The sequence below is a fragment of the Cygnus olor genome, chromosome 6, assembly GCF_009769625.2.
Source record: "Cygnus olor isolate bCygOlo1 chromosome 6, bCygOlo1.pri.v2, whole genome shotgun sequence".
NCBI classification, from domain to species: Eukaryota; Metazoa; Chordata; class Aves; order Anseriformes; family Anatidae; genus Cygnus; species Cygnus olor.
The window spans coordinates 10689542-10704834 of NC_049174.1; the positions used below are offsets into that span (position 1 = coordinate 10689542).

The following is a 15293-nucleotide window of genomic DNA, read 5'->3' on the forward strand; positions in this document are numbered from 1 at the left end:
CTTAATGGGATTGGACAGATCTTAATAGATTTTCATTTTTGTTTTGTCTCTTTCAGGAGTGGTAGTGGTAAAACGGTCCCAAATGTTATCACAGACCAGCAGATTTCTAATGATGATGATGACCAGTTTGTGGTGGAGGCAGCCCCGCCAGTGCCTGAAATACCAGAGATGGAAATGGTCTGTTAATGTTGCAATTATAGCACCTTTTTCCACATTTTGTAGCTTTCTTTTTTTAAGTAGCTTCTAGCTAAATGTTTCTTTGACTAGTTGTATGCTATACCAATGTCAACTTTTTGCAACTAAAGCTTTCTTCCTGCATGTGTAGGAGCCAGAAGTGGATCTGGTCGAGGATGAAAAGCACGGTATGTTTGTTTGCTTTTATATATATTTGTATACATATATGTATAGAATAAAACCACAAGTTTAAACCAAGTGCTGAGCACTTAATATGCTGAATACAGCAGCAAGATAACTTCTTGAAGGGACAGGAGCTTGCAGCTTTTGCAAGAAAACCAGGAAATACTTATCAAATGCCACCTTGTTTAGTTGAGCAGCAGGATTTACAGCTGATGTCAAATACAGTTTCACTGTATACATCTCTCTGAGATAGGAGATGGGATTGGTTGTTGAATGCAGGTTACAGAAAAGCTTCTAGAAAAATAGATATACTGGTTCTTAAAAATATTTATGCTTTCTCGTGACCTCAGATCTCTGATTCAGAGTCTTTGATCCATTATGGTTACATTGGATGCAATTTAGGCAGACATACTTATCTGTATCAAAAAATTCCTAGCAAAGGTGTATGTATATGCATGCGTGTGTGTGTATAAAAAGATATTGGAGAAAATAGATCAAAAAATACCTTTTGTCTCTGTAATTAAAAAATATAACAGAATGCTGTTCGTGTTGGTTTTAATGTTGTTGTCTGAATATTCTGGATAATATTATAGTGTCAACCAATGCTGAGAAATGTACTGATTTTCACCAGGTGGGCTTGTAAAAAGAATCTTAGAAACAAAGAAAGATTATGAATCATCACCAAAATCATCGAAGGCAACAGAGAGGGTAAGATGGTAACGGCCTTCAAAGAATCGTGAACATTAAGTATTGTAATAGTGACCTTTTTCTCTCCCTTACTGATTTTTTTTTCTATTTTTGATTAAACTTTTCTCCCTCACGTGTTAACACTTACTGTTTTCCTCCATCAGTCCTTTACATTCTCTGCGTTGTGCTCTTTCTTCTTCAACTTGACTTTTTATGTGTACTGAAATGCTGAATAAAATCCAAAACTTTTTCAGGTAGCCTTTAGCCTGTTCTTTTTCCAGAACAAAGTCTGCTGATTTCAGCCTTGCCCTAGATGTAGTAGGACATACTTTACATTTGTACAGCTGCAGCATTATTATTTCAATCTTAATTGTCCTCTAGACATATGAAGAACAGTGTCCTGTTGCCCAACAACTGTTATCATTGCCTAAAAAAAATAAGACCTCTGGTGCAGTTAACCATATAGAGTGTTTTCATATCACTGGATGTTACCCTAGTAACATCTAGCATACCCCAACGTTACACTCTGAATCTATGAAGTGATTTTATTTTATTTCCCCAGCCAGCAGTTGGGAAAGGAAAAGAAGTAGGGGTGTATGGCTTTTATGATTGTGTTGTGGTTTGTTTTTGGTTTTTTGTTTTTTCCCCTTGGGGGGGGAGGGCGTTGACAGCTTAAAAAGGATCTAGAAAAGGTCTAGCAGTGGTTAAAAAAAAAAAAAAAAGCAAATGGTTGAAACACTAAGATTTTAATGTCTTCTTGTCACAACTGGAAAGCTTTTGCCCTTTCAGCCTTGCAAAGCTCATGTTGCAAGAAGGAGCAAAAGGTGGGGCATTTTTAGATTGACTTTTTTTGGTCCATTGACCCTTTGGCAAGTTTTTAAATCAATGAGGTAGTTTGTTGTGCTGATGAGGAGACACTGAGGAGTGCAGTTCAGAGTGCTGTTATAAAAATACAGACAGATACACCACGTTTTGAAAAGACATACTTTCAAAGAACTCTTATATCTTCAATTGCACATCTCTTTTAATGTTAATTCAGTATTGTGTTTTTTTACCAACCTTATTCCTTTTTTGGGGGGAATGATCCATGATTTGGCATGCTGCAGTTTGATAAGATGCCATAACTCAGACCTCAGGAGTTAAACTTTTCACAGTGCTGAGTATCAAGCTCTTTCAAATAGTTCTCCGAAATCAGTAGTGACTTTTTGAAGCCTTGACCACTTCACTGCCTCTTTTCACTTTATCAAATATAGTTATTTGGCAATGAGTAAAATGCACAGCTGGAAAAAAAAAAGTCCCTGAGGGACTAAAACTGGGGTAGACAGTAGGCTGTTTAAAAATATATTTTTATCTAAAACTTGTATGACTTCATAATTGCTTCTAGCAATCTGCAGCAGAAGTGACACAGCCATAGCTTTTTAGGGTTGCGGTTTTGGGAGGGTAAAATCAACAGTTCTCTTAGATAGAGACACTCCCATATGCTTTCTTGTTTAGTGATAGTAGGTTATGCTGTCACACAGACCAGCCTTTTTCATGCTATCCCCAACACACTGAGAAAAACAGGGAGGTAGATCAGAGCTGTGGGAAGTATCTTCCTATCTGAAGTTTGAGACTGTCTGAGATCCAGGCCTGCCCGGCTGATTAAAAAAAAAATCCCTTTCACGTATTGCAAGGTCTGAGATTAAAGAAGAAAATTAATTATTTCTAAACACCTTTGGTTCTCCCGGTCATAATCCATTATGAATGGATACAGCTTTGTCTAAGTTGCTGAATTATGTACCATTTATTATAGACATGCAGCTCATATTGCCTATGTACTGATCATTTAAGTGCTATTGGCTATTTCTAATGAATGTCCGATGTGAAAACTTGCCTGCTGAGTAAGTTCTGTCTTTATGTAGCTGTTTGGAGAAAAGAAGGGTTTAAAGGTGATATTGCTGTGTTTATGCAGTAGCTCTAAAGCTCATTACTGGAGCGTATGTTGAGCTGGCACTTGTGAGAACGCGAGATACAGCTGTTCCTGTTCCTGGTTATATAACTAGGTGGTGCTGTTCAATCATCAATCTCCAGACTAAGTTTTGGGACGGCAATAGTAGTTGATTTCATGATTTTTCCTGCCACTACAGAATTGTACTGAAGGCTGTATTGTTCTGTATTGTGTCCTGTCAGGTTGAGCACTGGACCTAGAAAGGGACAATGGGGAGGATTTACAAAACCTCATGGATTTCATGCTCGGGAAGCTTCCTCTGGTGATTGTACTAAACTTTTTTCTCTTTTTTTCCCTTTTTTTATTAACTAAAATGACTCACTGTTAACCCCTTAGATTTTTTTAAATGCACGTGGACAATTGTGTCCACGTACAATCATTGTTTAGTCCCATTGCCTAGTTTCAGTCTCTAAACATTCATTCAGTCCTTGTTTGTCTTTTGTTGCATTTTTTGAAGCACTGATCTGTGTTAGCAGCATTGATAATGGACAACTAATTCTGGAAAAAAAAAAACTGCTGACTTCCTGGTCTATCACGTGCAACATACAGCACTAAGCTCCTGGAATATCATCTGATCTCATATCCAAGCAGCTGGCTGCTGCTGCGTTAGGTTTCTTTGCTGCTACTGCTCTTCAAATTATGTCGAAGAAGTTGTCGTGATTGAGAGAGGAGAAGCATAGTTTTCCTGACAGCAGAGGGAAAAGCAGTGCACAAGGTGATTAAAAATGCTCAGAGCTGGTGCCTGGGACTTGACAGATATAGCTCAGAAAACATGAGCTGGAGAGAATACCGAGTTCTGGGGATTTATTTTGGAGGATAGAGATGCTGTGATGCAGGAGAAAGTAAATGTAAAAAAAATACATTTCCAATGTGGTGTTGTCTCTAGGAGTCTTTCAGGGGCCAGATATGCAGTGTGTAGCAGGTAGGGGTCTGGCATGCTTATGCGTGACCTAGACGTTCCTGAGATCCCAAGAAGACAGCGACAGGAGTTATTCCTGTGAGAGTGCAGACCAGTGGTTTTGAGGAGGATAGTTACTGGTCTGTGGAATCTCTTCGGGGAGAGGCAGCAAAAGTAATTAAAAAGAAAGAAGAGTTTCAAGTGGTTTATTCCTGCCAAGTGCTCCAGGCAGGCAAATGGAACCAAGTGCCGTTAAGTTGCTGGGACTGTGAGAATGGGTCAGCGAACTCTGGCCAGCGTGTTGTGTTAAATAGCCGTGTGTTCTGTGCCAGGTCTAGCTCTGCAGTCTGCTGGGAACAGTATCAGTCTGAGATTTGACCATTTCTCCCCAGACTGTCAGCTCTTTTATTTAATTTGTTTTCCATCAAACTCTCCAGAAGAAATATCTTCTACATCAGTATGCAACAGTATTCCAAAATGTATTATGCATGGAAGAGTAAAATGTGATTCTACTTCTGCATTTTGCAGTAAGGTAACTAAATTCCAGTGAAAATTAGAAAGAATACTTGCTTTGGGAAATTATAGCTGAAGGTTATCCTCGTGTCTGTCAGTAAGAATGTTTATCTTCCACGGTTTTGTTAAACTGTTCAATACATATAAAATAAATGAAATATTTTTCCAGTTATATTCATTAGTCTTTAAAACCTTGTTTTTCTGCCAGTTGAGAAAATGAAGGGAGAAGAGGATATATCTGTATTCTGAGAACTGGATCCTTTGGCTGGTGCTTTATAAAGTCCAGTATTCAGCAATCAACTTATCAGTGGATCTACCTGATTTATTGTGGATTAGTCAATTAGAAATTAGGTGAAGCTGCTGAATTGATACTTAATCAAAATGTAGCACTCATGGACTCTTGGACATGTTTCACACCTTTGCTTCTAACTGCTGATTGCAGAAGAGAATTTATTTGTGTTAAAAACAGTCATTTGAAACCTTCGTTGTGCTGAGTTTCCCAAACATACGTTTGCTTTTTAAGAAGTTTTAATAAAGAAAATGAAGAGGGAGAAAAAAAAGAGAAAAAAAAAAAAAAAAAAAGAGTGGGACTTTCATCACATAGATTTTGCATGTGCAGAAACTTAAAATAATATACACGATTTTCAGGTCAAACAAAGAGGTCATTCTGGAAATACACAAGATTTTTGCTGCCTTGATTAGCTGTGTTCAGCCTAACAAATTCCTAAAAAGAATTCCTAAATGTATTTGTTTAGAGTGTAATCCTCTTATGTTAAACAGAGAAAGAAACAGATGGTACCTTTTGTATTCCACTTCATTTATTTGATGTGTGGAAAATATAGGCAGGTTATTAAATAGTTTAAGCAAGTGGGGATCACAGAATTCCCATCTTTACGCTACCAAATGCAGTTCATAGGCTTCAGAAAAGAAGCAGCTTTGAGGTTTGTGCTGGGAACAAGTGATATTAAAATAGCTTAGCACCTGGACAATATTAACCTTAATTACAGATGTTGTAAATTAAGTAGATTCTTCGAAGATTAGAACAAACAGAATCATTGCTGATTCTGTTTGTTTAAAGTTCTTCAGGACATTGATTTTTACATTAATCCATCAGCTGGGCAGCGTTGTGCGTCTCCTCCAGTCAACGCAATTAGCAGTGTGACATGTTAACCATATGTATTCGTGTGTCCCACCATTTAGGTGTTTTGAAGAGGTTCACCGTTGAAGACCACAGCTTCTTAGCATCCTGCCAGTTTATATGTCATGAGAAATGCCGACAGGGGAATTTAATTGGAATTACATGCAGAAGGGCTTTCACCGTTGTCTGACAGCCGTGATGACGTGATGTTCGCACAGTGATAGAAACAAAGGTGCCATGAGAAATTTTTCGTGAAAGCATGCAGTTCCTCAAAAATAAGAGCTCTACCTAGCAGTCTAGTTATGGACAGGCATCGTAGGAGCTTGAATTGAATGAGTTTATGCTTGAGTGTCCTTGTTATAGAAGTAACAACTCTCAGAAAAGAAATGTGGCCCTCAAGTAATTGTGTTACAAGCTGTGAATGCAGGAATGGGATTTTTGTCACTCTTGTGATATTCTTTGTGTCATGGCTCCTTTGCTGTGGCCTTTACACACAAAAACACAAATGTTCTCTCCTGTGGATATAATATAAATACAACATGAGACAGCAGATGGATATGTTAAACAGAAAGTATGTACAAAAGTGCAGCGAGGCAGCTGTGGTTTCCATCCCCAGGAAAGGATGCAGCGTATCAGTGGTGTAGTAATAGCGTGGTGTAGGAGACAGTGCAGGCGATTTTTGTGTATTTCAAGAAGCTTATCAACTGATCTGGCTAGGATATTCTCCTGGGGCATAGACTGGTGTGGAAGCAGTTGGTTTACACAAGGAGCATGAGGACTGCAAATTCCTTTTGGACAGGAAACGGGCTGCTGTTTCAAGAGAAAAGAAGGTCACGGACCCGCAGTTTCAGCAGTGTAGGAAGAAAAGGAAAGTGGGGCAGGACTGGCACCCAATATGCCATTACAGTTGAGTTAATACTATCTGCTCTCATTAATTACTGCTAGAGTTGTCTCGTGGTGTGTGTGTGTGGTCAGGCTCACAGGATTCTGCTTAGCATGCTGAACATTGCACCCAATATGTGAGGTTTTATTCTCCACAGCACAGAGTTAACGGGAAGGAAGGCAAGCTGGCTCAGGGGGCTGAGGTGGGATGTTCACCTAGGTCTGAAAATTCCAGCTCTTTTTTAGAGGTGTCAGATGTGAACTGAAGGGTGTGTATGTGGAATCCCCAGCTCCCTGCCCTAAAAAGAGCAACCTTTTTTTTTTTTTTTTTTTTTTTTTTTGTCTTTTGGTGTCTTCCAAGCATGAAAGAGGTCAGCCTAACTCTAGTGAGTCTAGCAGCAAAGAACATCACGTCTCTGCCTTGGCCTGCTACTGAACTCAGTACCTGGCATAAGCAGAAAAAGCATCCTGTTCATTTGAAGTGATTTAACATTACCGTTTTCCCCTCTGTTTCTGTGAAAGAGTTTCTTATGGTGATCCCTAGTGGATAGTTACAATCTACTTAAAATGCAGACTCTGTAAAAACCAGGAAAAGAAAACACCCTTTATGATCAAAAAATATTTTGTACAATAAAAAAGCCCACGTTGTTGTTTTTGCATTGAATGTATCAAAATTACTTGTCCAAAATGAAGTTTCTGTCCTGTCCTAGCCATAGAAAGAGCTAGGAGGGAAATGGTACTGCTCAATAAAACTATGATTACTTGGGTCTGTTTCCATAATGGGACATAACACAATAGTTAAAAGGGGCTGTAGAAACTATTAGCTGTTTGATGGATGTTTGCTCTAATTTGTTTCATATTTAAAAACTGTTAATTTTAAAAGTGGAAACAAAGAAGAAGCTATATAAAAGCAATCAAAAATCCTGTTTCTAGAAATGAACTTTCAGAAACGCTGGGGGGAAAAAAAATCATGCCACCTCTTTAACTTAGTAGACGTTAGACATTTCAAATGCCCTCAACAGTATGGATATTGGAAATGGATGTCTTGTGAATGATCCTTTTTATGGAGCTGTGCACACTATAATATTTATACTAATTGCTTTAGTGAGGGTAAATTAAACGCAGGTAAATTCTGGTGGTTTCTGGAACCCTGTTGATAATTTCCCCTGTATTGATTAAAAAGAAAATTTCTGCTTTTTAATTTCTTAGGTCCCTGCATTTGAGTCCACGTTGTGTTCTGTTCGGATTGAGGTAATGGGAAAGGCAGACTTTTTCCCAGGAATCCAAAATAAACATTTATCTTGGTGCCTTATGAAAAACATGAAGGAAAGGAAGCGTGTTGGGCCTACAGAAGTGATACAGTCTTTTATATGGGGATAATTTATTGATTCTTGGGCTTTTGTGAAAGGAGAGTTCATTGAGGTGTATGACCTAATTAAATAGACTGGAACAATTCTGATTCTGGCATTTTTCTTAAAAATGAATATATCCTGTTACATGTTTGTGCAGAATGAGCAAAGGTGGCATTCAGGACTCTTACCACCCACATTGCTTGTTGTAATAAACCATCTGCCATAATTCTTAGTAATTTAAGAGTGACCCATGCAGACTTTAACCCATAGCTGTACCTATGAAACCGAGAACAGACATTTTGGTGGTTGTATTTTTTCTTTTTTTTTTTTTTTTCCTTAGTCGCTTATATTCAACAATAGCTGGTGAAGCTTGAGTACTTCTCCGTGATGATAATTCTGTGCCCTGAGCTCAGCTTTCGGTGGACTGCAGGAAATGTAATGTGGCATCTTGGAGTGGAAGTGTGAGCGGAAAGAAAGAAAGGATTGATTGTTATTTTTTAACTCAAGGAGGGACTGTGCCTTCAGGTGTTGGGAAATCTGTCTTGGGAGCTTGAAATTTAAGTGCTCCCCTTTAAAAGAAGGATACACTAAAAAGCTCATATGCTCTTATACCACTTGTATCGCACAGTTTTGTGTTTTGAAGACACTGAGCTTCTAACAGTCCTGTTGATGTACATTTTAAAGTCTGATTAGTATTTAATAGATTTGTAATGTTTTTATATTTCATTACTTGAAATTACTTTAGATGGGATAATATTTTTTTCTTTTTATATTGGTTTTGAAGAATTGAACTACATAAAATGTACTGAAGTTACAGGGACACTGAAATTATTTTTTAATATTTTCTAATACACTTTAAGGGCATCTTCGTGATTAATGGAAAATATTCCACTGTGTTTTATTTCCACTTGAGCTTTTTTAGATCAGCTGTGTATTTTAGTATGGAATATTTCAAATTGTTAGCTGGATCCATGCTTAAAAATATACAATTCTGCTTTGCTCATTTACTAAATTGTGGGATCTTCATTCATTTTTTATTTTTCATTTTCATACCACGTTTGCTGGAGTTGAGAGGTGTGGCTGCTTGGAGTGTGTAGGCATCTGGGAGGTCATGCAGCTCTAGAAAAATGTAAAACATTGAACTTGGAAAATAAAACACGAAGAATACTTCATTTTTAACACACACACACACACACACACAGATGTATCCTTGGATAATGGACTGACTGAGTTTTCTTGCTTTTGAGATAATTGTATTTGAAACAAATTCCTTACCTCCTGGCTATGGATTTTTACAATGCAGGCAGAGGAAAGTGGTGATGGTTTGGTGCACTTAGGAGGAAAAGCAAGGCAGCAGGACTTTTTCCTGTGAAGCTGTTGATTATGATACAGCCTTGCTCCACTATTGAACTGAAGGTGATTTTGCTTATAGATAACCTCCCAGTTACATGTGGAAACTCTGGTACCATGGATTAAGCCTTGTATATGGCTTCAGTGGAGCACAACACGCAGCAAGAACTTGCCTGGAAAAAAACAAGATAGGATAGAGAGCATAGGATCTGACTTCCTGTGACATATGAACAGATCTGCACTGTCTGTATGAGGTCCAGCAAGTTAGCAGGGAGAAAAATACCTCTGGGAAAGAAACTTTTGTCAACCTCAGATAGATGCTTAGCCGTAGAAAATGGCTGGCGTGCAGGACTGTGTCCTGTAACTGGTGCCTTCAGGGACACCTGGGCAAAAGCTCTCTTCTCTGGGGAGCTGCAGGGCCTACAGGGAAACGAACCCAACGAAGTTGATGGGGATGCCATTGGCCGTGGTGCTCCAAGGTTTGCCAAGGAGGAGACCCAGGGGAGAATATCTTCTCGAGCCTGAGCAGCTGTGCTCTGAACACGGGTGCTCACCTGCTCTGGGGGGATGAAATGGGACAAAAAGCAGTGCTTTCATCTTTGCATTGTAAAGGATAGCAAACACATGGATGCCTCCAGAAAGTATCTGAATAACGTGTTTTATGTGATGTAGCATAATGAAACACCTGCTTCTGTGAGAGAGGTACAGGTCGAGTGAGAAGGAATTAAGATGAGTGTTATTTTTAACAGTTTAGCTAGCACTCATGAATTGACTTAGGAAGCGAAGGTCATGAGTTCACCAGCATTTGTCACTTCAGCCCAGTTGCTAATTAAACAACTTTAACGTTATAAAATCACAGTAAACTCAGAAGTCCCACAGTTTTCATGTGCCGTGTGTGGTAAAACACAAGCATCAGACGTAAGTAAATCTCAGCCTTCAAATCTTTAGAAGTATTTTTCTAAAATATATATATCTGAGTTCATCAGTAAGCCAAGGGCTGCTGAAATGTGCTTGGCAGTAGTCCCTGCTGCCTCCAAACACAGCTGAACAAACAGCCGACAGCTTGCACAGGAAGACAGGCCAATTGGGTAGGAGGGCAGGAGGGGACAGTGTGGTAGATATTGTGTCCCTGCAAGGGAGCAGCACGCTGCCACCCCTGTGTTTATATAGCCACGAGGACCTCTGCTTCGTAACGGGTTGATCCTGTGGTTGGGGTGGTAAAGAAAGACCTTTCTTGTTTTCCGGCATGCATTAAATGACTGAAATTACTTTAAATAAACTTTACTTAAAGCTTTGCGTGTCTAAAAGAAAAACTCGGTTTGGGAATTTAGACATTTAGGGCTCTGGGAAAGAAAGAGAAATTTGGCTGTTTTTCTTGTGGGGTGAAAAACAGTGGACTTTTCTTCCATGGTGATTGTTGTTTTCGGGGAGGGCTTTCCTGGAATAAAGTGTTCGTAATGACAAAGTGTTCGTAATGTGGCATCATTTTGCTCTTTTTAGAGCATCATTTTGCTCTTCGTGACTGCCGTTTTAGCACGCGCTTTCCCTGTATTTAACTTGCAGTGAGGCTTCAGAGACTGACCACAGAGAGTCCGCTGGCTGCGCACGAGGGAAGCGTGCACAAGACCAAATTATTTTTGAGTAGTGCAGTTTATTGAGGCCACATCTGCAGCCGGCATGACTTTACACTGTTAACAGAACTACAAGGAAGGGAATAACCACCATCTATTTCAGCTGTGCAGCATGCGGTGCTATTATTAGGACCAGCATTAGGAGCTGGAACTCCAGATACAGCCGGTGGAAAGAGAGAAGCATCCTGAAGGGAGCGATTTGGAGAACTAAACTATGTGCTGCAAGGTGGCTATACTCTTGAGCATCCAATGCACCTCCCAAAACACTGCGTTGAGCAGGTCCAGCGAATGTTTGTGCTGCAGTAACGTATCATCATGAGCAGGGACGCTTCTGCTTCTCCAAAAACACTGCCTCTCAGAAGTCATGATCATTGTCCTCTGGAGTTGAATGTGAACTTCTTTTGGTGTGGTTGTGTTGTGACTTGCGGTAGTATTGAGTGAACATCAATCCACGAAGGTCTTGTGCTGGGCAGCCCCCCGGCGTGCAGGGGGAGGATGGATGGATGGACGGATGGATGTGTGATTTACAGAGAGAAGTTGTTGGCAGCCAGTGGCAGCAGCAGATCACTAACAAATGTGTTGTTCAGCATTACATGTGTGTTGAGAGATTCTGTGTAATGATGCCGCAGTAAGCCCCAGAAGCTTGCCTTTTAACATAGAAATATGTTGAGTTGAAGGTATTCAGTCAAACATGACTGAATGAGAAGGAGGTCTCCCCCAACAGCACCCCCCCCCACTGCTCTGGGAAAGATCATGTTGAGAACATCAGTGAGGTCATTTATGGGATCAAATACTAATTTTAATTTTGTGTGCTTTCTGACCCGAAAGCAATTTAATACTGCTGATGTTATTGCAGAGTTTTGTAGCAGCTCTTCCTAGCAGTGAGACTTGGATATGGTAGACTTTCTGCTCATCTGTTTCTAGACTATTGCTTCATTTCTTCCCTTTCATTGCAAACTGTCATAAAAATTTCTCCAGATGCTTCGGTTAGCGGTCTCTAAAGCCTTCATCATTCGATACTTTGTGTACAACAAACGTTTTTCCTAATTTTGATGCTTTCCTCCTTATTCATTCCTTTTTGTTAGGAGAAGCCTTTTGTGTCAGAAGCAGCTAGGAAGAAAGAGAGAGACCTGGTAGCCAAAGAAATTGAGAAGTTTCAGGTCTCTATTCAGACACTGTGCCGGAGTGCCCTTACGCTTGGCAGGATCATGGATTACATTCAGGAAGACATGGATGCCATGAAGAACGAGCTGCAGATGTGGCGGCATGAGAACAGACAGCATGCAGAAGCTCTGCAGAAAGAGCAAAGGTCAGTGTGGTCAGGGAAAGTTTGATTTCTCTCTCAAGACAGATGTCTGTTTCTAGGAGAAGGGAGAGTTTTACTTGCTTGTAAAAGCGAATTTGTCATCAGTCACTTTTGTGGTTTGGGGATTTTTTTTTTTTTGCAGTCCAAATTGGTTTTTGAAGTGTTAAAGTCTGAAGGCCTTTTCAGCTCAATTTCACATGATGTACATGACAGCAGAGATGCAGACATTTATGTGAGATGAGGGGGCTTAATGTTTTGCTTTTTTTCCTTCGCGAATATTTAAGGAGCAACGGGGGGAATACTTTGGTAGACAAGCTGGGTTGTGAATTGGGACAAGCATCAGATTCCCAAATCACAAACTGCTTTCTGTGTGCCATCAAAGACTGTATTCTGAAGTCGTGGTAATAACGGTGGTGATTGTCTGTGTATGGTCTAAAAACAACATCAGAAATCAAGGAGAGGAAAGGTGGCATGCCTGATAGAGTCAAGGAGGTCAAGCCTAGAAAGAGTTTCTTGGCCTTACTTGCCTGACTGATATATCTTTTTATTCTCCTTGGAAACGGAACTACCATTCCAACTGTGTGTCCTCTGATCTTAAAAATGATCTTAGGTATTTATGATCAATTTTATCTTCTTGGATTCATGAGACTAGATAAATTTGCTCTTCCCTGAATTGATATGCTTAATTCCTGTAGAAGCAAGTATGCCTCTGAACGGTATTCTTAGCTAAGCCCCATCTTGGTAAGTAGCAATGTGTTAAATGTTGGAAGTTTTACAGCTGCTGGCTTAGTCCACGGGCTGGGGTGGGAATTAGGGCTTTGGTTCACATATAAAGTGTAATGATGTTAATTCCTTGCACTTACATAGCACCTTCTATCCAGAAACCTTGGCAGAGTTTTAAACTGTGGTTGGCCTCGGAATGCACCACCTCTGCAAAGAGAAAGGAAATGGCATTTGACTTTATTTTTCTGTTGGAGAAACTGAGGCATCAACCCACTTCCCTTTGCCAGACAGCTCAAACCAGAGCTAGGGATAGGGAGCAAATCTCGCACAATTTTCCAAGCACGTGCTCACTCAGTGGGTCCACTGTGGCCAAAGAAGTCATCTATGCCTCAGTTGGTTTCCCAGCATAGTTTCCAGGTGTGCTTAACTGGCTTTTTCTGCCCCCTAAGTTCCCTGGCAGATTGTACCTCGGACAAAGCTGTCACCTTCATATCCATGCCGAAGGAGAGGAGGAAGGAACTGGCCCCTTGACTTAGTTTTCTGGTTGATGTTGACCCAAGCTTTACGATGGACAGCTGTTTCATGCAGGGTAGCATCTCTTCAGCAGGGCCACTCAGTTCCAAGCTAGGACTGCCGCAGCAAATTGCAGCACTTCATGAAGATCAGTATTAAATCCTAATCAGATCAGTGCAGTGCTATGGCATGTCAAATCCTTCATGAAGAATTACCCAGTATCAGACATGAAGAAGACAATGCTTCCCATATGCAGTGGAATTTGGATGCGTCTTTGTTTTTTTTTGCTTCTGTGAAAGACAATTGAAGGATTCCATTGGGGGAATGTTAGTGCAATTTCTAGTGATTTTTTCTGTGATTTATGCTGATGGTGTAGAAAGGAGGAGAAAACTAAATGATTACGAGATGCAGACTTCAGCTAATGAGTCCTTAAAGTGACTGGGTAATTCAGAATGACAGCGGGCTGGTTCGGTCCATTGATTCCTGGGCTGTTAAGCATTCCTGTAGATCAGCTAAGCATCACAGAAAGGGGCACGTTGCTTTTAAAGCCAAACAGCCCCATTCGCTTAAGATTTGTCATTGTGCTTGTGGTTTATTAGCATATAATTCCCTTTTATTATATTTCCTATTAGTGTAGGATTGCCTGCCCTTGTCAGCAGCTAGTGGTGGGTCAGTTTTCATGTACCTTGCCTCTTATCAGATGTTTACCTGCTGTAACTTGGTGCTGCTGGCAGCCACTGGTGTCTTGCTGCTGGCCTGCTGGTTTCTTGTAGGAAATAGCTGGTAGCAGGCCAGCAACCTCCCCAGCAGTTGAATTTGCTGCTCTGCAATGTGCTTCTCTCCTTTAAACTCTTGTGGCGAGGCCCAGAGGGATGGCTGTCACCACGTACACCATGGTAACAAACAGGGGCCCCAGTAAAAGGTGGGTGTTCCTGCTGTGTTCTGTCCTGCAGAGTCAAGCTGCTTCGTCCCTGGGCCAGCTGGTTGCAGCTCTTGGCTGGGTAAAGTGAAAGCAGTGCTTGACACACGTGTAAGGTGGGGTGAAATAACTGCAAAGCACGGAGATTATAGCAGAAAAGCTACATTACCAAGATGATACTGTTCACTTTGAATTGCGGGTGATCTTTCCTGAACAATATTCTTCTCTGTCCATGTTGTTAGCTTTGCCTTTGTGCTTCTTATTCTGAACTTCCGTTCAGGAAGGGTGGGCACAACTTGAATTCTTTGCAAACTTTCAAGTATTGAATGTACGTTCTTGGAGGCTTAAGTAACCTGAAGCAGCGTAATGTTTCCAATAACATTATGCTCTTTGTGTCTCTTTCAGCATCACAGACAGTGCTGTAGAACCACTAAAAGCTGAACTGGCTGAACTGGAACAGTTGATTAAAGACCAGCAAGACAAGATCTGTGCTGTAAAAGCTAATATTTTAAAAAACGAGGAAAAAATACGGAGGATGGTTCTCAGCATAAACTTGTCTTCAAGAAGGTGAAGAAGGAAAAAAAAAAAAACAAACAAAAGCCTTGGGACTGACTGACATTCCTACCAAATAAAAAACAAAATAGTGGAGAAAAGTTAAGATATGCCCTGTTTAGATGTAAAATGGTTATGGACCAGAAGCCTAAAAATTATATAAAATCCCATTATTACATTGATCTTCAGATGTTGATATTATTCAGGATAAAATTATATTCTCTTGAATGCTCAAGTTGCAGAGTTATTAAAATAACTTGTTTATTTAGATGTGTACTGCTATTACTTAACAGGTCTTCACCGCCCTCTTTCCCTCTGTGAGCTGTTGAGCAGAGTTTCTGAGCCAGTTCTCCATGCATCCCCTTCCTCCCTTCGTATCCACTGAGGTTACTTTTGGACACGCAGTTGTGAAAAATGGGCACGAGATGCTCTTTTTGCCCCTTTTTAAAGAAAAATGTTCCAAATTTCTGCAGGTCAGAATGTTC

At 40.3% G+C, this 15293-nt stretch overlaps 1 protein-coding gene across 5 annotated transcripts in view; it reads left to right on the top strand.

Annotated features, from left to right (window-relative positions):
- Nucleotides 1-15074, top strand: part of TRAF3IP1 (TRAF3 interacting protein 1) — a 45609-nt gene extending 30535 nt beyond the window's left edge. For 4 of the 5 annotated variants that reach the window (XM_040561146.1, XM_040561148.1, XM_040561147.1 and 1 more), the window contains 5 exons: nt 57-177; nt 326-362; nt 989-1065; nt 11881-12104; nt 14662-15074. In XM_040561146.1, coding sequence (XP_040417080.1) covers nt 57-177; nt 326-362; nt 989-1065; nt 11881-12104; nt 14662-14827 — 625 coding nt within the window. In that variant the 3' untranslated portion in view covers nt 14828-15074. Of the gene's footprint in view, nt 1-56; nt 178-325; nt 363-988; nt 1066-3213; nt 3294-11880; nt 12105-14661 lie in introns of those variants that run through there. The other variant, XR_005820951.1, reaches the window with a different exon arrangement.
- The last annotated feature ends 219 nt before the right edge of the window (nt 15075-15293 follow it).